Below are 23,492 nucleotides of genomic sequence, written 5' to 3' on the forward strand. Positions count from 1 at the left end.
ATAAGTATAGCAAGAAATAATATGTGGATCTTATGGTCATGTAACATGCACAATAGATAATTGCAAGTGTGATGGGTGTCCATATAAAATTTTGGGAGTAGCTTCCGATGAAAGCTATAAAGCATTGTGAACTTGGAGCTTAACTAAAGTATGTTGGATGTGTTTGAGTGAGTTAGGTTGTTTTCGAGCAAGTTGGGTGTAGTTGAGCGGGTAGGGGGCTGCAAGCATGCGGGGCGTGGCCCAAGCAAGTCGTGGCCATGCTCGATACCCAAGCAAGTCGTTTATCTGACCATGTTTAATTAAGTCGTAGGTGTCACAAGCTTCTATACATAGCATAGTTTGTTTGATGGTCACATGTTTATTTAATTAAATTGTAATTAAATAGAAACATTGTATGTGTAGCATGTACTTGTAATGTGGATGCTAATTATATTTTTGTATTTTTGTAGGCATGCTTAAAGATCATAGAGACATGTTAAGGCATGGCAATAGTATGTAAGATAGTAGGTGTGCTACTAAAATATATAATGTGTTATAAGCATGCTTTAAAAGTTATTTAAAAGCATGTCAGGGCATGGCAATAGCTCTAATTGAAAGAGCATATATTGAGATATGACATTTTACTTATCTTATGCCGATTTGGAGTAGGATGGAGTTGGCATTGGCATAAGTACCCAAATCATGTTTGGAGTTGTCCAAGCATGACGCTCCCTTGCATCAGTGAAGCACCATAGGAGATGACCAATGATTTCATTGATTGAAATGATACTTTGTGATTGAGTCCTTAACATAATATAAAGGATTAGCAACTATTTGAGACTAATGTATTTGAGACTTCATGTAATTGTGTTGAAGTATTGTGCTATTATGACTACATAACAACCATATGTCTAAACTTTGCAAGTATGAGCAAGTGCCAATTTATATCTCATTTCAATCCAAAAGTGAGAACTGACCCATTTTGTGGTCATGTAATGTTGAGCTTGGATTGACATAAAAAGACATAATAATGTAGCTATGTGACATATATGTGGTCAAGGATCAGGAAGGATAGATAGCAAACTCACAGCAAAGCTATTTAGAATTTGGCATTGATGCTTAATTGCAACCATGATTGAATATTTGGAACGAGTTGATAAGTTAAAAGCTAGCTTGTATAGTTGACTAGCTTATCATCAATTAAGTATATATGTATTGCAGTTGTGCTGTAGGTCATGCATATATAGACCAAGAAAGAAAAGTGACCACATACATGGACATATATGATTATATGCATGTGTGCTTGAATTGAAGCGGACAATACTCAGTGGAACCTGAGTTGTGGGAGCATATATACATATCATGAAGTTAACTATGCATTTGAGATCGATAGAATTTTATCAAGACATATGAATATGAAGTAGAGATGTTTATACCGCGAGGCAGCAAGTAATTAAATTAATGTGTCCTATGGGCCAATCGTTGAGACATGGCTAGCTAGCAGACATGCATGCATATGTTTATAAGCTTGGGAGCTATGTATGGAGCGGTGAGTTGCATATGAATATGGCCAAATTTCCCATATGCAGTAAACTAGCAAGTCAAATGTACACATGTAAGGTTCATGATGTTTCAAGTATCTAACTGGTGTAGTGAGCCAACATTTGGTCATGCCTCAAACACATGTCATAGAAATAAAGCAGCCACAGACATGGACAAAGCATGCCTGAAATTTCAATTGCATTAATGATAGGATGACTTATCTGTGGTGGGAGGTTTGTTATTTGATTGTTGTAGACATGCTAGGTGTCCCACATAATTGAAGAAAACACAAACCCAATACCACTAATCTTCTCAAGAACCATGAAGGGTTTGTGATTGAATGAGATTGTGTGCAACAAAATAGGTCAGTCTCTCTGAGGCAAAACATCAAATAGTTGGTGTGCAAGCTCTACCCAACGGTAACATGTATATTTTTCAATTTAAGATGAAACACCATAGAATCGTGGGTGTAGCAAGAGAGGATTGTAGCGATGATGCTCAGTCTAGGACCTGTATATGATACGTAGCACAATACTTGCAGAATAGCAGATCATGAAAGCAGGCAAACATGACATGCAGCAGGTAAGCTAGCATCTATGGTACTTCAATATTAGGCATGTAATCAATATCTCGCATGCTTCGGGTTTGCCCAGCGGAGAGTAAGGATTTGAATTTTTGAAAGCTTATCTCGTTTTTATGCAGAAGCTTTGAAGTGTGCTTCGTCAGCAGCACAAGGTCAAGTGCCAGGTTGAGTTTAAAATTCATGGTGTTTTGAGAAGAGCGTGAGAGTGAAACCTGAATGCTGCTTCCAGAGCTAGCTATCGTTGCGTCAAAAGAGACTAAAGCTGCATCAAGACCAATGTTCGGAAGACCGATGGTTGCATTTGATGGAGCTTAACGGAAGAGAGTGCCGTTGATGGTTGATCATGCAAGTAAAGTAGTAAGTTTCAGCATAAGTTACAGCGGTGGGATGATGACCGAGGTAACTTGGCGGAGCTGACCGTTGAGCGGAGGTTGTTTGGCAGTAAGATCACTAGCGGTAGGGGTCGCTTGTGGGCTGGCGTTGGGCCGTGCAGTAGCGGTTGCCTAGCAAATGATTCCCAGCAGTAAAGCTTGGCTTTGTCGCTAGCGGTTGTGGTCGTTGATCGAGGAATGATAAAAACATGACTTTGCTGGCGGAGTCCATGCTAGCTGTAGGAAGGCTAGCGCGAGATGGCAGCTAGTCAATTTTTTTTTTTTTTAGATTGCCGCTGATTGTTGCTAGCAGTGGATGATCAAGAGTAGACTTCTGGGCAGCTTGATGCAACGAAGAAGGAGAAGGTTGGGCCAGAATAGACTATTGGGTGTCTTGAGTAACTTAGCGCTTGATTTTTTTTTTGTGCTCAGCAGAGACTTAGTACCCAACGGCGACTTAGCGCTCGGCGGAGACTTTTTAGCGGGAGTGAGGCTCTGCCTAGAGGTGAATTGCTAAAGCTGGCGCCTCAAGCTTCTTTGCAAATGGGTGTCCAAAGTAAATGGGCAGCCAAAGTTGTAATTTTTTTTTTGTTTGCAAGCTGTGAGCTGGCGCTGACCAGCTCTGATCAGCGTTGACCAAGCGTAATGAGCCAAGGAGAAGACTTCTAGCAGTGACTCTTTGACAGAGATGGGATGAGTAGCAGCGGACTCAGGCTGGCGGTGCAACTTTGTACCCTTGTCAGCCAAGAGCAATGAGCTAATGAGAAGATTGGGTGCCCAAAGTAAATTGGCACCTTAAAAAAAAAAAAAATTGGTGTAGCGTTGACCAATTGGGAGTTGGCGTTGACCAGCTGGGAATGTTTGTTGATCGGACGTTGACCACTCCTATCAGCCTTGACCACGAGTTGAACAGTCGTTGACCAGCCATGATAGGCGTTGTCCGGCCCTTATGGGCGTTGACCAAGCGTTGACTTGACGCTAACGGGCCAAAGTTCATGGTACGTGGCGAAACCTTTGTGTTGGCTTCCCACAGACGGCGCCAATGTTAATGTAAGTGATCGAGGGGTCCAATTAACGTTAAATAAAGAGAGAGACACACACACACAAGAAGTATAGTGGTTTATCTCCCGCCTTAGCGGGAGACTACGTCTACTTGAAAGCTTAACTAGTGTGCTTGGGCCTTGCGGCCCAAAGGGATTACAAGAGATGTAATGGGATGTTGAGTAAGTGGGAAGGAGTCTCCCTTTATAGGGGAGGGAGACTCTTTCCTTTCATGTTTTCCAATGTGGGATAAGAAACCACTATTCTAGTCTAGAAAGCCATATTGTGGAGGCATGTTGGCAAGGCCGGGAAGGTGGCTTCCCTGCGAGGTATTGGCCGCTTCTGACTACAGTGGTGTAGCTTGGACATTGGGCTACGGGATGCATGTCTCGGTTGAGCCCCACCATGGCTTGTGGGCCCCCCAAGAGTGTGTTACTTATGCTTGGTAATGTAGCAAATCCTCCATATTGTTGAAGGTATGTACAAGATGAATGCTTTAATATGTGTAGGATTCCAAAGTATCTGTTTTTAATATTTGATTTGTTCGTGAAAAGTTTCTCCAATCATGTCAGGTGGGAACACCTAAGACACACAGGCTGTACCGGGCTCGTGAACAAGGTACTTATGGACCAATATCACGCAGAACTCCCAAGGGCTTATTGGGGCTGCCATTGAATACAACAGTAAGTACAATTATACTCTCAAATGGATGGTTCATTGGTTATTACCTTTATAGCATACTACACAAACTGAGCCAAGCGACGACGTAAAATGCAGGCTATAGAAGGTCTTTACTGTGTTGGTGATAGCTACTTTCCAGGACAAGGAGTTAATGCTGTATCCTTCTCAGGACTAATGTATGCTCATCAAGTAGCTGTTGATATAGGTATTCTTAAGGCTCAACTCAATTTGAAACCATATGGAGTTTAGATGGGAAAAATTTGTTTATTTTCAGTTCACAATATGAGACAACACTAAAACTGAGGTTGAAAATCAACTAATCAAATTTTTTAGGGCTAATATACCTACCAGGTATAGACCATTTTTCACATTTGCCTCGCATTGTGCAACAAGTTTCAATTTCTTCAGTATAGCAAGAAGTAACATGTCACCCCAATGTGAATATTTTGGTGCCATTTCTTTCTGTAGAAGATTAAATCCTCCTACTCCATATGTCATGCATCATGACTTATAGATTTCAACCTAACAAATATGTATGAATTGGAGCATCACCACAAACAGTCTTAGGTTATATCCCACATCTCACAATTGGGGTAACTACTTTTCTTGACTAAGGCGATGAGATTGGAACTTTTTAAACAATGAGGTGCAATGCGAACTCATTGTATAATTGAAGAGTGTGAATTGCAATTTACCTATTTCTTTATTTTAAGATTGCCTTGTGACCAACATCTTTGTAAATGAGTTCTCTCAACTTCTAATAGAAGTTTATAGCAAAAACAGTGCCAAAATATTAAGAATATTTATCTCTACACACTTTTAGTTCCTTTGTTTCTCAATTACTCCTTGTTTTTGCAACTGTAGTGATCCTATTTACCCTTGATTTTTCTATTTTTTGTCTCATTCTATCCCCTCTATTCATAGGACCACTAATGATTAATTTTAATTTATTTATTTCTTTGACAGGCCTTGAGAAGAAGTCCCCAATATTGGATGATGCCCTTCTTTGACTATATGGATGGCTAAGGACATTAGTGTGAGACTTTGTCAGGGAGGAAAATTGATATACATGCACCTTGACTAATTGGCTGGGATGAAGTTGCTTAATAAGCAATAGGTTTGGGGCATCTTCATAGGATCATATAAGATGCAGTATCAATTTCTCTGGAAAGGCAGACTGATATCTTGCTTGTAACTTGTAAATAGTACTGTTATATTAATACTGATGTGGGCAAATTGACATATGCTATCTGGCTCTGCCCAAATTTAGTAGTTTACTTGTCTTTTCTTTGTCTGTGCTAAACCCATTAATGGTGGGTGTTATGTGCTGCTAGGTCCTCCTACTTTTTAGAATGATTCCCTGTCCTGTGATTCCTAGCAACATAGCTACTAGTACATACAACTTACAAGCACCCAAGCTCATTGTGGATTATGTCTCAGATTCTGCTGCTGAAGAATGGGAAAATATACTTCTATCTTTTGTCTTTTATCTTAAACATTTCCCTTACACTTCGTCCCAAAGGTTATCTTGTCAAGCCACAGTCTTTGGATTTAGGATTAGCCTTCTTCAGAGACAAAGGAATTGGTTTGCCTAGGAGAACCAAGATGTCACTTTGCTGATGTTACATGTTATAAAGGACAAGTCCATGCAGTTGATGAATTCTCTGTGACAATTATGTTGTTCGATGTCAAAATCAGCTGTAAGAAGCAAAAATGCATTGTACGCATTATAACTTTCTACATTCTAATGGAGCATATCTTGTTTTTATTTTTAATTTTTAATTTTTTGTTACATTAAAGAGAATCAAACACCTGATCTCAACCCCCTTCCCCATTTGGGTGATCCCCAAGGACATGCATGGAGCGTATCTTGTTGAATCAATCAAGAGAGACTTACTAGGCAAAGGGTTTTCACACAAAAGTTTCATCTCTTTGAGGTTGACAATATAACTGAGAGCTTTAGGCTTGACAACCATATATCAAAACTCGTTACACAAATGTTCTCAAAATTTCACCTTTACCCAAATGAGACCCAATAATTAATGAAGTTTTCATACTCTCGGGTTTCAATTCAAGTATAGATGCAAAGGATAATGATATAAAAGAATGTGTTGCACCAGGATCAAATAATATTCTAGTTGTCGTATTAGATATGAGGAATGTACCTTCTACCACTTGAGATCTATTTTGTTCCTCCATGTCATTCATAACATACAATCGACCCTGTGTTGGACATCGTGCGCCAATTGGTGCTCTAGGTCTAATAGGATTTCTTGGTCGTCATGCTTGTTAAGGAACATTTGGCCTCCATAAACCTGCTGCTGTTGAGGACGAAACTGTGGTTGTGGAGCACAAAACTGAGGTTGAAAAGGTGCACGATACTATTGTTGCGGTGCATAAACCTGCTGCTGCTGAGGACGAAACTGTGGTTGTGGAGCACAAAACTGAGGTTGAAAAGGTGCACGATACTATTGTTGCAGTGCATAAACCTGCTGCTGCTGAGGGTGAAACTGTGGTTGTGAAGCACGAAACTGAGGTTGCTGATTTGGACGAAATTGCACAAATGGAACTTGGTTTGACTGTATAGTGATATCTGAAGAGGCCACAATTGAGAGAGGAACTCCATGTAATCTAACCACCTCTTGAACATATAACTGCCAAGTGTATCTGTAGAATCTGTAGCTTTCACTGGTAAGAAATGAGCTGATTTAGTCAAACGATCCACAATAACCCATATTGCATTTTTACCTCGAGGTGTCAGACATTAAAAGCATTAAGGGCACTCGCTTCTCTAAAAATAAACACATGCTCATAGGAGAAACTGCAAATATGGTCTTACCAGGGTTATGTATGACATGAGTTCGATGACTTTTAAAAGCAACTGCTTATAGAAGCACCCAAAACTTCTAAAAGCAAAACTTACCAAACACTTGGGTACTTAATCTCACAGCTGATTATTCTCACAATACAGTTAAAGCTGCTTTTAAATTAATCACCTCAAAACTAGACTGAGTATTTAACTTTGTAATGTAATTTTACTCGATAACTTAAACTTTGGATTCCCTAATGCTCTGTTGGACTTAATTTGAAATACCCTCCGGTTTGATGGCTAATCGGTTGGCAAATTTGAGAAATTCTCTAAGCTTGTAGTACATAACCAGAAAAGGGTTTCACATTACATTCTCCGAAGTTTGTAACGGCCAACTGATACCAAACATATACAATGTAACATTGTAACCGACTCACTCACTTATAAAAACAGCTCGCGCCTCGTTTACCTAAAAAAAAAAAACAAAAAGCCCATTGTCTCATCTTCTGTAGGAATCATGAAGTGGAATCACCACCCACTCAGGCACTCACCATTTTAATTAACCAACAGCAGCAGGCCAGCAGCGACCTCTTCCTCCTCTCCCACTACTTCAAAAGCACTGCTTCCAAATCAAACATGCACTTTCCCCACTTGCTAAGCTTCACTTCCACACCTGCCATGCACCTTTCTCAGTTTCCCAGTCACCACAGCCAGTCATCTGGCCATGTTCAGAGTCCCCACTTGGGTAAAACCAGACCCAGAAGTCAACAACCTCCGATTTCCACTTTAGGATGTTACAATGTTAAAGACTACTTGCAGACTCAAACACCCAAAAGGAAATTGAATCAAGGAAGTGGGTTGAGATATTCGAATTCGAAAAATAGGAGCTTTGCAGTGAGGTCCAGTTCAACATTGAGCGTAGATAAAGTGTTGGAGAGTGATGGAAAGGCAGGTGGGAAGAGTAAATATGATGCTATTGTTATAGGGTCAGGGATTGGAGGGTTGGTTGCAGCTACACAGTTGGCTGTGAAGGGTGCCAAGGTTTTGGTTTTGGAGAAGTATGTGATTCCTGGTGGGAGTTCTGGGTACTATGAGAGGGATGGTTATACTTTCGATGTTGGGTCTTCTGTCATGTTCGGTTTCAGCGATAAGGTCAGTTACTGTGTTTAGTTTTGATATTTCGTTACATGCAATGTGGTTTACTTGTAGCTATTTGAGTTCAAGATGATCATTACATACCTGTAATGTTAGTTAGACTGGACATGTGGGCGGCATGAAAAATCAGTTGGATGTTTTAACTGTAAAAGTGGAAATTCTATAGTTGTAATGAGATTGGGTTCTAATTTTTTTTTTTTTTTAGTGGATGCATATTCCATCTTGTTGCCATTTTGTATTGCTAGGCTCTTATTTATCATATGCTGCAGATGTTGTCATGGTTTTGTTAAGCCTAAATTTCGGCAGTTTTGTTATCTTTCATGTTGTACATGATCATTGAATTGGGAATTTTCTTAGTGCCTTTACTCCTATATGTGGGCAGGGCAATCTAAACTTGATAACACAAGCATTGGCAGCAGTGGGTTGTGAGATGCAGGTGATACCTGATCCAACTACTGTCCATTATCATCTACCGGATAATCTTTCTGTTCGAGTACACAGAGAATACAGTGAATTTATTTCAGAACTTACTGCTAAATTTCCCCATGAAAAGAATGGGATCCTAAAATTCTTCGGTGAATGTTGGAAGGTTTTGTTCTTTGCCTTTTCTTCTCCTTTGATTTGTTTTTTGCTAGGTTTTGATTTGTTCTTCCTTTGGGTTTTTTTTTGTCCTATTTGTGGTTCAAAACTTACAATAGTAGATTGTCTGCGTATGGATAGGTTTTCAATGCCTTGAACTCTTTGGAACTGAAGTCACTTGAAGAGCCTATCTATCTTTTTGGACAGTTCTTTCAGAAGCCTCTTGAATGCTTGACACTAGGTAATATGGTTTTACCGCATAGCTGTAAATTTTGAGTACTTAATGACAGACATCGTGCAGATATATCTAGCCTTTGATTTGTTTTCCCGCTCTACCTGGAATATCTTTTGGATATACAGGATTTATGAGTTTTGTGAGGATTTGATCAAGGGTTGCATACCTGATTCACCTGATGCTTGCAGCTATCTGGCAAATCTATTGATGTTCAAAAGAGAGTTTACCAAAACTTAAAAAGCGTAATCTCTCCAACATGGGGATGCAGAGCAGTTGACTGCAAGATGGTTGTCATTGAATGTTGAGATTATTTACACATGAAATATATTTAGATATCGGTCATAAATAGAATCTGTTGCAGTCACTTAATCAGATCAAATTCCTTTTGTTCCTAGTATTAATAAGTTATGTGTATTCACAAATGCTAACAGGAACTTTATCCATTGCAGCCTATTATTTGCCTCAAAATGCTGGGGACATAGCTCGTAGGTACATTCAGGATCCCCAACTGTTGTCTTTCATTGATGCGGAGGTGGGATGAAGTTGTTTGATCTTATTGAACCTCTTATCTACAAGTTTATATTAATTCATTTAGGCACTGTGGTGGTCCGAAAATGGCTTCCTCTCAATCTCATAGAAATAGTTTTACCTTTGTATCTACAGTGTTTTATTGTGAGCACGGTCAAGGCTTTGCAGACACCGATGATCAATGCGAGCATGGTTAGTTTTTGTAGCAGCTTTTTGTGCTATATCTTGTGTATTTTCTTCTTGTTTCCTCATTTATGTTTTCAATAGGTGATGTGTGACAGGCATTATGGTGGAATTAACTACCCTGTTGGTGGCGTTGGGGGAATTGCAAAGTCCTTGGCGAAAGGTCTGGTGCAGCTGGGCAGTGAGATACTTTACAAGGCCAATGTTACTGGCATCATACTTGATCAGGGTAGAGCTGTGAGTTCAAATTTAGTCTTGGATGAGTGATTGCTAAGATATATATGCTATGTCGTAATATATAGTCTTTATATTCATAAAAAGAAAAAAATTGATTTTGGTTATGTCACATCTCACATGTAGGTTGGAGTAAGGCTTTCAGACAAGAGGGAATTTTTTGCCAAAACCATAATATCAAATGCTACAAGATGGGATACCTTTGGTTCGTGTGGCAAAGAGTTTGAGCATTTATTAGTGTGATCTTATCTTCTGCTGTTTGCTCTGCTGTTTGATTTTGTTTTTTGTACTCTTTAAAAGGAATCTTATTGCCTAAAACTATATTTTTAGGAAAGCTGTTAAAAGAAGAAGACCTTCCAAAAGAAGAGGAAAACTTTCAGAAACTTTATGTTAAGGCACCATCTTTTCTTTCCATACACATGGGGGTGAAATATGATGTTCTGCCACCAGATACAGATTGCCACCATTTTGTGCTTGAGGTGCTTATGTTTTCGTTTTCAGTAGATCATTTGCTTGGAACTTTTCTGTACATGTATAAATTCATGTGTTCCTCATTGTCTTGCATCCCTCATGTTCTTTTTTTTCCAGGATGATTGGGCAAGGTTAGAGGAGCCATACGGAAGTATATTTTTAAGCATTCCAACTATTCTTGATCCATCGTTATGCCCAGAAGGGCGGCATATTCTTCACATATTTACAACCTCTTCCATTGAGGACTGGGAGGTAAATATATGTTTCTGAAAATTAAACATGGTTGATCTTTATTCCTTTCCCCACCCTCTTCCCTAACCCCTCATGGTAACAATGTTTGTGAAATTTGAATTGCTTATGAGGTGCTGATGTCTATAATAGGGACTCTCTCGAAAGGACTATGAAGCAAAGAAGGAGCGTGTGGCAGATGAAATCATTAGCAGATTAGAGAAAAAACTATTTCCAGGGCTCATGTCATCTATCGTTTTTAAGGAGGTAATGCAGTACCCTAGCACTACTAAGAAAATCAAAGCCGTTCAGATACATGACAATAGGGTGAAGGTTGTGACTGTTGTAACATAAAAAGGAGAGACAGATTAGGAAATGGTTTAAGAGGCTTGATTCTTGGAGTGGTTCTTTTATATATGTATACAAGTAAAAGATACCCCCAAGACACTCATCATAGTCTGATTACAAGAGACTCTAGATTTATCCAATTCTTCCCTGCAAATATTCACACAACAAAAAATGATAGTAAGGAAATAGAAAGCGAGACAAGCGAAAAAAGCACATAATGGTTTGAGAGGCTAAATCTTTTTTGCTGCTGAGTTGTATTTGAAATGTTTACAAAGTGAAAAAATAACCTCTTTGGTCAGGAAATCTGAAATTCATCTATAGGTAAGAGATCCAAGGTTCTACCTTTGTTAACTTTTATAGGTAGTGCATTTTATTTCCTTGATTTTGTAAAGATTTTTGCAGGTCTGAAAATGTAACAACAACAGGTCCTAAATGAAATATAGGTTTTAACATTTATAGAGGGTCCTGATAGGTATTGTTGCATGTTTTGACTGTTCTCTTCCATTCCCTCTCCACTTAGCCAGTTGTTGTAGAGCATATATAAGATTTTATGAATGCATGTACATGGTTGTGGGAGGCAGTAAGCCATCATTATTCTCATGTTCACAACCTGTGAAGAAGAATTATAAAGGGTTGAGATGGAGTCATTGGTATTGAGGCTCTTTTGAGATAAAGCTCCTTATGATTGATGATGATGTGTTTATTTTCTTCAAAATTTTTGTCCTCAGGCATTAATTTTCTGGGACCTACTGTCTATGGGCTTACCGAAGCTGATTTTATTCCCTTCTATAAGTCAATACTTTAGTTTTTAAATTTTGATATATTCATTAGAAGTTTCTCCAATCATGTCAGGTGGGAACGCCAAAGACACACAGGCGGTACCTGGCTCGTGAACAGGGTACTTATGGACCATTACCACGCAGAACTCCTAAGGGCTTATTGGGAATGCCATTCAACACAACAGTAAGTTTGGTTACACTCTCGAATGAATGGTTTAGTAGTTATGAATTTTTTAGCGTACTGCACCAACTGAGCCATGTGATGATGAAAAATGCAGGCCATAGATGGTCTTTACTGTGTTGGTGATAGCTGCTTTCCGGGACAAGGTGTTATAGCTGTATCCTTCTCAGGAGTAATGTGTGCTCATCGTGTAGCTGCTGATATAGGTATTCTCAAGGCTAAGTTCCATGTGAAATCATATCACTTTTGCAACTTGTCTTCTACTAAAAGCTTCACTACTTTTGAGTTTAGATGGAAAGTAGTTTACTTTTTTTGAATTCATAGCATGAGACAACACTAGAAGTGATGTTACCACAAACAATCAACCTTTTTAATCCATAGAGTGATGATAACATTTTGCACCCTCTTAAGTATATACTAATTGCACCTCATTGTTCAAAAAGTCTCAGTTTCCTCGTCAAAGGAACAAGGAACATTTGGGTTTGGTGGGGTTCCTTTTGTAGAAGACCACATCGCCCTCACTCATATCTCATTGATCCCACATTTCACAATTTGGGTATGTTACTTTTGTTAACTTTGGTATCAATTGGAACTTTTGAATAATAAGGTGCAATGTGAAATCTGGTATACTTGAAGAGTGTGAACATTTATCTCTATACCGTGATACTAGGTTGAGGCTATTTAATTCCTCACTTTCTCAGTTACCCTTGTGTTTGCAATTGTAGTGATTCTATTTTACCCCTGATTTTTCTTCTTTCCCTTCCTCTCCCTGCCACTGCCCCTCCCCATCTCTTCCCTTCCGTTAAAGCATGGAAAAGAGGCGCCATGGATGCTTCCAGTCTGCTCTTTCTGAACTATAAAGAGGCATCATGGGCTCCTCCTGGTGTCTCCTCCTCTCTGGTCAGAGGCTGCTGCATTAGATCAGGGTGGCTGTATCTTTTTTGTTAAAAAAAATTAGTTGAAAAAAAAAAAATATATATATATATATATATATACATACATATATATATATATATATATATATATATATATATATATATTGGTTCTGTGTGGAAATAAAGGGTACAAAGTTTTGGGGTTTTGATTTAAATAAAACCGCTAATAAGTACTTTTGAATAATAATTCATTGATAGGTCTTGAGAAGAAGTCTCCAGTACTGGATGCTGCCCTTCTTGGACTACTTGGGTGGTTTAGGACATTAGCATGAGACTTTGTCATACAGGAATACAATCTGAAGTGCAGCTTGACAATTTGGCTGGAGAAGCATTATGTTGCTTGGGTTGATGCTTGTAAAGACAATTATAAGTAGCAGGTTTGGGGCATATTGATGGATGGAATGGTAGGCATATCTTGCTTGTAACTTGTAAGTATCACTGTTATATAGTAAGTTGAGGAGGTTCAATGTGCTCTCCCTATTTTTTTTTATACTTTTTTTTTTTTAGAGCCTAGTGAGTGTTTTATGGCAGTAGCCATGTTATCAACTTTGGCACAGTTGAATTACCTTTTGTAGTTCTTACATGATTAAGATGAAGTTTATACACATTGCTCCGGAAAAACTATACAGGGAGCTCCATGCTATTTGATCTTCAATCTTTTCCTGCCATATTTACTCATTTAGTAGCTAATATTTCTTTTTATTACTATTTCTTATTTCTTAAGAAATATAGACGTGCAAGTGGTGACTCTATGAAATGCTTTTAAAGAACTTTTTCCTTCATTTTGTACCCTTGCCTTTCCGTCTAGGCTGAATTTGATAAAGTTCATTCATGAATTAGATGTTATAATACGAGTTCTTGTCAATTAAACATGATACACAAAGTACATTATTTTCTGAATTCACTTGTTACCACTAGAGCAAGTTCACCAAAAAAAACTCTGGAATTCTACCTGTATAGAATTGGCTTACACCGCAGATAAACAACCTATTTGACTTTGACCTACATATGAGACAAACTGCATACAATACTAGATGTTCCAGATCAATGGCCTCACAAGTTTTCCTCAGTTAATTTGAGGCTGATGTTTCATAAATAGCTTCTAAGGAAGAAGAAAAGGACGGGGAACATAGTATGTCCAGATCTAGGCTTCCTTGGAGAGTTCTTTTATCAAATTTACGCTCCAGCTTGAAGCTTCATTCTCCTCAAAGAAAGGTATGCCAATAATCGGTATCCGAAAACCATGGCTACAAGAGCACCAACTCCTGTTAAACTACAATCAGTGCTGGACCCATTAATGGTGGGTATTATGTCTTCAAACTGCACCTTCAGAAGAAGCTTGTATGTGTGGTAGTTGAAAGACATATAGCGGATCCAAGATATGAACACCGGAACGTTCTGCAACATTATAGTTTAGGTGTTGTGTTAAATTATCTTGTTTAACTCCAGTCAAACCATATTATAATTTCTATCACTGCATATATTGTTTCTTGGAGTCAAATCATATCAAAAAAACTTGGATGCTTACTTTCACGAAGAACCCCCCAGCCAGCATGAATGTCATCACAGTTACTGAAGCCAGAGTTGTTGCCTTCTTTAAGTCCATCAATGTAGCTCCAATAGCTAATCCAAGTCCCTGTTTTGTGTGCATTTGTAATTAGTTAAACATGATTTTTCTATTCAGCACTGTTTTCTCAACCTGTAAATGAAAGAAAGCATACCTGAGCTGCCACAATGCATAGGAAAACTATAAGCATGCTTAGGAAAAAGGTTTCAGTACTGAGCCTTAAGCCTGCCATAAAATATACGATAGCAAGGAAGAGTACAGGAAGCAATAGGTCAAGTGGGAGGTCGCTTGTAGTCCTAGCCACAAAATATGCACTTAATCTGTACATGTCGGCTGCTCGTTCCTTGGTCAGCATAGCTCTTTCTTGAGGAAATGTGAAGATTGCTGTGAAGACAGGGAAAAATCCCCAGAAGACAGCAATGAAGAAAAGTAGCCCTGCCTGCAATTTTGGGTAAAGTATAAGAGGCTTTGAGCTGATTCTATATTCATTAAGTGCATATCTTCCGGTTAAATTTATCTATTGAGAAATGTTCTGCAGAATCACCCCCCTTCCTGTTTGAAGAAATCTTATGCGACTGTTCTCTTCATGATAATGCTTTTGTTTTTTCCATTTCAAGGTCTTGATTAGAATATTCTCATTGTATTAGAAGTTTAGAACCCTTCCATTACCAGTGATGTTTCTTTTGGTGGAAAGTTAAGTGATAGTGCTTTTTGCGGGAAAATGAATGTAGAGAAACAATGATTTACCTGATCTTCCAGTCCTTTGGTAGTGTGGCTATCTGACTGCCACCATAGTAAACCCAAAATAACTGCAGTGGAAAGAACTTGGGTGATTCTCAACCAGCTGAAATAGTCATGCTTCCGTTCTTTAATTCCTCTGCAGAATAAGATAGAAAATTGTTCCCACCAGCTTGCTCCCCATTCTCGTTTGGCAAAAGAGATCTTCAACTTCAGTTCATCATCAAGGGGAAGAGGAACCATAAGCTTCTTCTTCTCCTCGTCAGCCACACGTGTCTCATAGGCTTCCACAAGATACTGCATTCAAATTGAAACATTAGATAAGTACTTTTGATGCTGCTGTTGGAAACCATATATGAAATTTCTTATAGTGCACATAGCAATTGTGTGAAAGTTAATGATGATAAATTGAATTTTTGAATTCTCACTGTATGCTTAAATACTTGGTATGTACTCTAAGTGCATTCTACATGCATACTAATTGTGAAAGTGAATTGGTTCCCAAGTTTTGCAAACATTGGATATGTCGGTAGTTCAAATCTCACTGACATCAGGGATGGGGTGGGGTGGGGAGTTACATTGTCGTCCAGAATCAAAGTCGGTATGGAGTAACCAGTGCTGATACGTGGACATTGGATAGTTTTTCCTTTTGAGTTCCTATGTTCTAAAAATTTAAAAGATGAATCAGGTTATACCTCATGCACAACTGCTGGAGATGGCTTTCCATTTCTTGTATCAGCTTCTGAGTTTTCCATTTGAACTTTGTCCTCCAACTCTGATGGTACAGAAACATCGTTAATGTTTCCGTTTGCAAGGTCTAGCAAGAACTCTGCTGGGTTCATGGCAATAAGTGGAGAACATCCTATGGATGAGAAATAAACCATTGCTTCTGATGCTTTTCCAAAGTAGAGCAAGCTTCCTTTCCCAAGAAGAATCAACTTGTCAAATTTGTGGAAGAGTCTACTGGATGGTTGGTGGATTGTTGTCACCACTGTTTTTCCAGCCTGCCATACAAAAGTAATTACTGCTTGCATTGTATGCATTGCTATCTTTATTGCATAATACTGATTACTCCATAGATCTTTTGTCTACCTGATATATAATTTACTTGGTTTTTTGTAGGATATTGGCATTTCAAATTTTCTTTTTTCAATCCTTTCGAAAATTATATTTGTAATGTTAAAATTTTTTTACTCTTGGTTAATTACAAGGAGTAGAATAGAGGTGTATTGAGGAGTGGCTCTCGGAATGTCAATTCTAACATACCTCTGCTATGTCTTGTAACATCTGAACAATTCTAAGTGCAGTTGTTGAATCCAAGCCGGAGGTTGGTTCATCAAGAAACAGAAGGGAAGGATTGATTATGATCTCATTGCCAATGCAAACTCTCTTCCTCTCTCCACCTGAAACCCCGCGGACAAACGAGCCACCAATCATAGTGTCTTGGCACCTGTGCAATATGAAGAAATTTTGCTGATTACCTTTCAAAATCAGTATTATGTTCTTCATGATATCTGTTTCTAATATGCTTATAGGCATTAGACCTACAGTAGCAAGTAGATAACGTACTTACCTCTCTAAGCCTAGCTCATAGATGACGTCGACTGCTCGTTTTTTTTTCTGCTCTTTTGTCAATGTCTTTGGCAGCTGTAGGAGGGCTGCATATGTTAATGTTTCTTTCACTGTCAGGTGAGGAAATAGAACATCATCCTGAGTCACGAATCCTATCCTGTCATATGTTTCATGTCATTCCGATTCACATATTCACTTCACATGTAAAAATTTATTTTATTGTCCTTGTTCTTTGAGGTAGCACGCTTGGGTGAACAGTACAAGCAGGTTTTCAATGGAAAACCATTTTGGTTGCAGGAGACTAACCAAATCCTTTGTGCTTATAAGTCCTGTCCACACAGTTGCTATTGCTCCTCATATATTCTATTCATTATGGTCAAAGCACGAAACTTCGTTTTAGATGCATAAAATACCTGCGCTTTAGGTACTTGGAATATGTCTGATCATTGTAGTTAATTGAACCACTGACATTGCCTCTGGCTATCCTGCCTCCAAGCAGATTAAGGAGTGTGGTCTTTCCACTTCCTGATGGTCCCATCAGGGCAAGAACTTCGCCGGGGTTTACTGAACCAGTGATCCCATTCAAGATGTCCTTCTCTCCATTTGTCCTCATTCCTTTGAGAATGACCTTGTATGTCACATCTGTGAACTGAAATAAACCAAAGCAACAATTAGCCTTTGTTCAATAGATTGCAAACGGAACTAGATACTCATACTAGTTAGAATTTATTGCAAAATGAAGAAAGACAGTTACTTATCAGGAAGATATATGAGCGTCCATAGCCTTCTTTCCTTTGATGCTTTTGGGGTTTCTTTTATTGGTTGTTTCAAAAATGAGCCTCTACTCAGTGGTTCATAGACAAATGAAGATAGCTTCCTAGCCTGAATGCAAGTTTCTAAACTAGTTTTGTGACCCTACGACAATTTTTTATGTGATTCTGTTATATGAATATGTTACATATGTAGCAACCTTTTGGCTTGGAAAGAAGGGCAAGTCTTGTACATACAAAGTCATACATATAGAATGATAACCCTGTACAAGACTGAACCTGACCATGCTAATATTGCTAGCCATGTTCTATGGATCGCCCTTGATGTCTACATCTCAATCTCCATCCCTTCCTGTCCAAATAGATAGTAAGTATCACATCAATTTTTTTGCTCTAGAGAGTGACGAATTCACACAGGTTTGAACACCGGTAGATTATGCATATGTTTCAATGGTTTTTTGGGAATTCAGTACAAGAAAAGCATATATACATGGCAACTAGGTAACTTGTAAGTAGCACTTGTAAGGGAGTAAAACCTTGAGATAAATCGGCATGGTGGGTTCGGTCTGAAACTTTGGTTTTCGGTTGCCGGCTTCAAGATCTTCGGCTGCAGCATGCATTGAAATTGATATCTCTTTGTTAAAGACTACCATTTTACAATCAGGAGTACAAATATGAAGTGATCAAAACACTATCAGCAGTACAAATATAAAGTGATCAAAACAAACAGTTCTTATGTCAAAGCCATGATACTTGTTAAGATGAGTGGCATGTAATTATCTACGTTTCAACTTCATATGTAATTCTTTGGTATGACATCTTTCAGATTTAATTGTTTTCTAGTTTTAAAAATTGGAAAGTCCCATCAAAACAACCGCCGACAAGTGCTATTATTATTATGTATCACTATTTTACTGTTAAGCAAAGACTTTTGGTGGTCTTATACTCTTACTTGGGTATAGGGGTAAGCCTATGGTCTGAAAGTAATTCACTAGATGGTTTAAAACTTCTAATTTCTAATAAGAACTAGGTAATCCCATCATTAAGTCTTCAAGATTAGATTCGTTTCACCTATATTTGGGGCCCGTATAAAGACTACAAGAACCATATGAGTCAACACATGCATATTGATTGGGAGTATATGATGTGAAGCAAAACAGTTGTTAATTGATTGACGATGCCGACATGAACATCGTCCTTAACCTCTCAAAGCAATCCAATCCTGACGTTCCAAGGAGGAAATAGGAGGACAGATATTCAGAAAAAGGACCAAAAAAAGCAACTGGTAGGTGAAAAATTAAATATGTCCTACCGGCCTAGTACTGTTTTATGCAGTTTATCAACCGGTAAAAAAAAACGTGAAGTATATCAATACGGTCTATAAAAGAAAGTTTTGTTCCGATCCATTAATATTTAAAATAACTAAATAAATAAATATATCATTATTAAAAAAATCAAAGAGAGACATTCTTTTTCTCTCTTAAAAAAAAAAAAAAACAAACAAACAATCATTTGTTAAATGTGTATGTGAATAAGAGTAAATGTTATTTTTGGTAAGTATGGATTAAGATGGTTTTGTTTTTCCCCTTCAAACTTCATAATCAACTTCGATCAAAAAAAAAAAAAACTTCATAATCAACCAAAAAAATCAGAAAAAAAAAAAGAAAGCTTCATAATCAATGGGTGAAAGGAGCCAAAAGGTTTTCCTCTTTTATGGGAGCACTGGGGTCCAATTTCTTCACACATCCTGGTCATTGTAAAGCCCTGTTTCACTTTTTTTTAAAGTCATAATCTGCCATTTCTCCGTTTACAACTTCATATATTGAGTGCATTCTATCAAAGAGTCAGCAACTTTGGCCTTTCTTAATGCCCACCAAGTGAACAGGTAATTCTAACCAATCATTTTACTAGAAAGCTCACTATATATCCTTTATCCTTTACTTGTCTCCATCCAAAGAAAATTCGGATCTCTCAGAGCAAGAAAGTTATATTTGGATTATTAAGTCATAGTTCAAAACCAAAAATATTATTACCAAAAAAAAAAAACCAAAAATATTAAAAATTAAATATAAACTGTCCCATTGGATGAAAGCAATAAAATAAAAATAAAAAACTTATGTAAATTACTTTCTGACCTAAAGGCCAAAACTTATAATATATGTTTCATTGATAAAATTTAGTTTATTCAAGCTAGTCATTTATATTTAAACCCAAAATGAAGAGGAGAGGTAAATTAAGTTACAATCCTCTGTTACTCTTCTGATAAGGACTCACGTGATGAGAAACAAAAAGTTTGGGAGTGGAGAGTAACATGGATATATGATCAATACAAAAAACAAAAACATGTGCATCCATGTGATGATTTACTTGAAGTGAAATTAAAAAGATTTGCCATTGGAATTGGGCCGTCGTCTAGCTCTTGTAGTGGCATAAATCTGATTCAATTTATGGTTAATTGTGGTTTTCTTCCAGCGGCATATTGTACTGCATGTGCTAACTTAGTAGGTAAGTACTTACGAATTTCATCATCGTCGCTAAAAGGCTTTGAGTCCGCAATTTCATCAGCGGGCACAGTAAAGCCGGTGAAGGAGAATGAGAACCCCAAGCTAGCGCTCGAGGCTCTGCTTAAAGCGGCGCCGCTGCTCAATTCATCCAGCTCAAACTTCATTTGAGCACTTCTAGTCTTCCTTATGTGTGTGCTACCTTTGGCACTGCCACTGCCACTGCCACGCCCTGGCGAAGCTCCCATCATGCGCCTGCTTGACTTCCTTGAGAGGGTTCCGCTGCCGCCCTCTGCCGCCACAGCAGCGGCTTCACTTGACGTCGGTGACTTGAAGGCAGCTGCCACAGACTCCACCAGTTGATCGGACTTGGTTCTTGCCAACCCAGATGAATTTAGTTTTTCCATCTTCAACAACAATAAAAAAAAAAAAAATGTAAAAGTGAAGTTCATGTGCATGCATGTGATATTAATATTTATCGAAATAACTACCTTTTAACTACTTGAGTCTTATAATAAATTGACAGCCCGTCCTTTTTCACATTATTTGTGTACCCTTTTGTAAATCTTTTCGATGGGGTAGGTGCAGAAGCTACCAAATAGATTGAATGGTGTACAGTTGCAAAGGAATCCAGACCACAAAATGGAAAAGGCAATCAGATCACTAATGTTCTTACCAGAAATTGAATGAGAACACTTACTGGGAGCTTTTCTCTTAAAATGCATAGAAACTAAAAAGACGAGGGAGGGAGTGGTTCCCAAGTAGAAGCTAGAAACCTCATCTAACTATCTTCTACAATGTGCTCAAGTAGGTCTTATATATGAAAAACATTAGAGATTTAACTAATAGAATCAAGCAAAGGATAGTTGGCTTGGCTGACATCATTAAACACTTGAGAAGAGAAACAAATAGTTGGCTTGGCTGACATCATTAAACACTAGCTTGAGAAAGTTGAAAGAGAGGGAAGAAATGAAATCCATGATCCAAATGCAATCAAATAGTGGGAAAGTTTAGTTGCGTTTGCATCATAGTATACTAAACATAGTAGTGAGGCAGGAATTATTGAAATCAAAGTCCAATACCAAATGATTGAAGGTAGGAAAAAGATGAAGTACGTATTATCCGGTATATATATCCATACCTTAACGGGGGAAGAAAATTAGCAGAGAAGACAATGACTAGCTAGAAGAGAAGAGAGAGCTACTTTTCGATATGTCTGGGAGTTGTAATGCATGATCTCAACTTGTGGGTTGCATCCCACTCCTTATAAAGGACCAAAGCAATCAAGGAGGGAAGAGTCTAAATGACCCAACAACCCCTTCAACCGCACATAATTCACCAAAATATTAATGGATGGAGCAATATCATCAGTCATACTCATAATTACTCCTACTGATGCATCACTGTCGTACACGTGTCCGGACGATTTCGTTGTTGCTGTACTATGTGGAATTTTGCTGATATTGTTTTCTGTGTGGGATCAGACTGTTTAAGCTCTGCTAGAATTGCAATGAGTAATCAATTAACAAAGCTATACAAATTGATGAAGTTTAACCTCAAGTGGTGGACTGATGATTGTATGTGCCGCCTAATCAAGTAGTCTAATGCGACAAAGCCATCAATTTTGTTTGCTAGAATTTGGGAGGGCCTCTGATATGAGGTCCTGGTTTAGTCTCAGTTACCTGTTTCAAAGGGAACCCTAATTTTTTTTATTTTGTTGTTGTTGTTTTGCTCAAAAACACTGCACGTACGTTCTTCCCATTTCGATTGGAATTCATTTCAGTAAGTACATTATTGTCGTTGATATTCAATACGTACGTCATGAGTACGTACGTACATATTTGAATTTACTCTCCGGCCAGTTAGTGCCTACAAAGTTCAACTCTTCGATCTGCACAATATGTGTACACACACACACACACATATTTTTCTCAAAGTTTTAAATTGTAGAGTTTAGTGGGAAAAATTCAAGTGATGAAACAGGATGGACTCATGGACTGCGAGACAAAGATGAAAGATGATAGTCAAAGAGTGGAGTTAGATTTTTAGATTATTGTTGTAATATCTGAACCATTACAATTGACTTATTTGTTACTGAGAAAATTAATGAACTGTTTACTTGAAGTCGTATGGATGCTTTTAAGATGGAAGCACACACCTGAATATTGTAAAATGGTAGTTATGAGATTAGATCACTTATGCAATAATGGAACCCAGCGGAGTAACTTGACGGCTCTCATGTCCGAATTTGATACTATCTTTGTTGCCAATTCCGTAGAAGACACAATTAATAATCATGCATGTCTTTAGCTCGATTCTGGTATTTGATTTTAAGGCACAATTCGATGCTTTTACAGGTTGGTGGAAGCAATTCAATCGGACTCCTTATGTCAATCATAAGAGTAGGAGATGAAATTTAATTTGCCTTGGCTCTGCATATGTATTATTGAGAGAATTGTTAGGAGGGTGTGGGGAACGTAAACTCTCTTACGTCAATCCACACTCCTTTTGCTCTTTTCATGTGCGCGTAGGAAACTAACAAGCTTTTTCTATAGGTTGATGAGAGCGTTAACAACATCTCCTATTGTATATCATAATGTAGTGATCTTAGTTAACAAACATTGTTGTAAGAATATACTGATTGTTCCTTAACATTGGTAGAAATATATTTTCATATAAACCTAGCTAATTCATGCTCTTTTGACCTAAAGCCTTAGGAGTCGCTCAATGACGTAAAACAAAACAATGCCATGGTCAGCTATAGATATAAATGGAGCCTCAAAAATGGGATTATATATGTGCATATATGCCACTCAACCCTAGCTAACGTAGCTTTTATGTAGCTCACATAATATATAGTTGTCGTTTTGGTGCTTGCATGTTTGGTACCGTTTTGTTCAGCCTAAAGAATGCCTCTATTCCTCCATGTGCCCACTAATCCAAGAATGCCATAGGAAGACAAATCTCTTCTAAGGAAGATTTTTATATAACACTCACTTTTCTGTTTATTTTCAGGAATACGGCTTGTTCCTCAAAAAGCATTGGAGGTGGGAACAAATTGTAAACATATTCCTAAATTTGTGAAAACATATTAGCAAAGACTCACAATCATCATGCTTAATATATAATGCAACACAAAGGCTAGGGTTCATAAGCACTTATCTCCTCTTCAACTCTTCAAGCAATATTCTCTCAAACTCCCATTTCCATCACATTTCAGGGTCATCAAGGAATTCGATCATGGTTTTCTATTTTTGCCTTGTCATTCTCCTTATATTTTCTTCAACAGCTTTGAGGTACGTAATCTAAGGCCTTTTCCAACTATATATTATTCTAATGTGATAGGGCAGTTGGAGAGGGCAGAAGATTTAGTTTTCATCACCGACAAGCAATAGCATGAAGTAAGTGCTTATAGACCCTGGTTCCTGTATTGGCATTATTAAGTATGATGATTGTACTTCTTTGATTACTACGTGTTCGTA

General features: G+C 38.0%; 2 protein-coding genes across 10 annotated transcripts; one reads left to right on the forward strand and one right to left on the reverse strand.

Annotated features, from left to right (window-relative positions):
- Positions 1-7,463: 7,463 nt before the first annotated feature.
- Positions 7,464-13,530, forward strand: LOC112191348 (prolycopene isomerase, chloroplastic). 5 transcript variants are annotated; one of them, XM_040515871.1, is made up of 14 exons: positions 7,464-8,158; positions 8,544-8,750; positions 8,882-8,981; positions 9,425-9,507; positions 9,639-9,695; positions 9,771-9,923; positions 10,047-10,125; positions 10,251-10,399; positions 10,509-10,643; positions 10,773-10,886; positions 11,802-11,930; positions 12,025-12,133; positions 12,371-12,483; positions 13,061-13,530. In XM_040515871.1, exons 1-14 carry the CDS (start codon positions 7,643-7,645, stop codon positions 13,127-13,129), a joined length of 2,013 nt encoding a protein of 670 aa, XP_040371805.1. In that variant the 5' UTR covers positions 7,464-7,642; the 3' UTR covers positions 13,130-13,530. The 5 variants fall into 5 exon arrangements, with proteins under 5 accessions (XP_040371805.1, XP_040371806.1, XP_040371807.1 ...); XM_040515872.1 differs by having other exon boundaries at positions 11,820-11,930; XM_040515873.1 differs by lacking the exon at positions 12,371-12,483 and having other exon boundaries at positions 7,465-8,158.
- A 146-nt stretch (positions 13,531-13,676) lies between these two features.
- Positions 13,677-21,304, reverse strand: LOC112191347 (ABC transporter G family member 22). 5 transcript variants are annotated; one of them, XM_024330657.2, is made up of 12 exons: positions 21,152-21,263; positions 20,502-20,601; positions 20,027-20,417; positions 18,046-18,116; positions 17,153-17,388; positions 16,741-16,896; positions 16,434-16,617; positions 15,863-16,171; positions 15,177-15,464; positions 14,584-14,868; positions 14,391-14,498; positions 13,677-14,260 (listed from the first exon to the last, which is right to left on the reverse strand). In XM_024330657.2, the coding sequence occupies exons 3-12, from the start codon at positions 20,415-20,417 to the stop codon at positions 14,039-14,041; spliced, it is 2,250 nt and encodes a 749-aa protein (XP_024186425.1). In that variant the 5' UTR covers positions 20,502-20,601; positions 21,152-21,263; the 3' UTR covers positions 13,677-14,038. The 5 variants fall into 5 exon arrangements, with proteins under 5 accessions (XP_024186425.1, XP_024186424.1, XP_040371804.1 ...); XM_024330656.2 differs by lacking the exon at positions 20,502-20,601 and having other exon boundaries at positions 21,152-21,304; XM_040515870.1 differs by lacking the exon at positions 21,152-21,263 and having other exon boundaries at positions 20,502-21,142.
- Positions 21,305-23,492: the final 2,188 nt, after the last annotated feature.

Source organism: Rosa chinensis, chromosome 3, assembly GCF_002994745.2.
Source record: "Rosa chinensis cultivar Old Blush chromosome 3, RchiOBHm-V2, whole genome shotgun sequence".
In the NCBI taxonomy this organism is placed as follows: Eukaryota; Viridiplantae; Streptophyta; class Magnoliopsida; order Rosales; family Rosaceae; genus Rosa; species Rosa chinensis.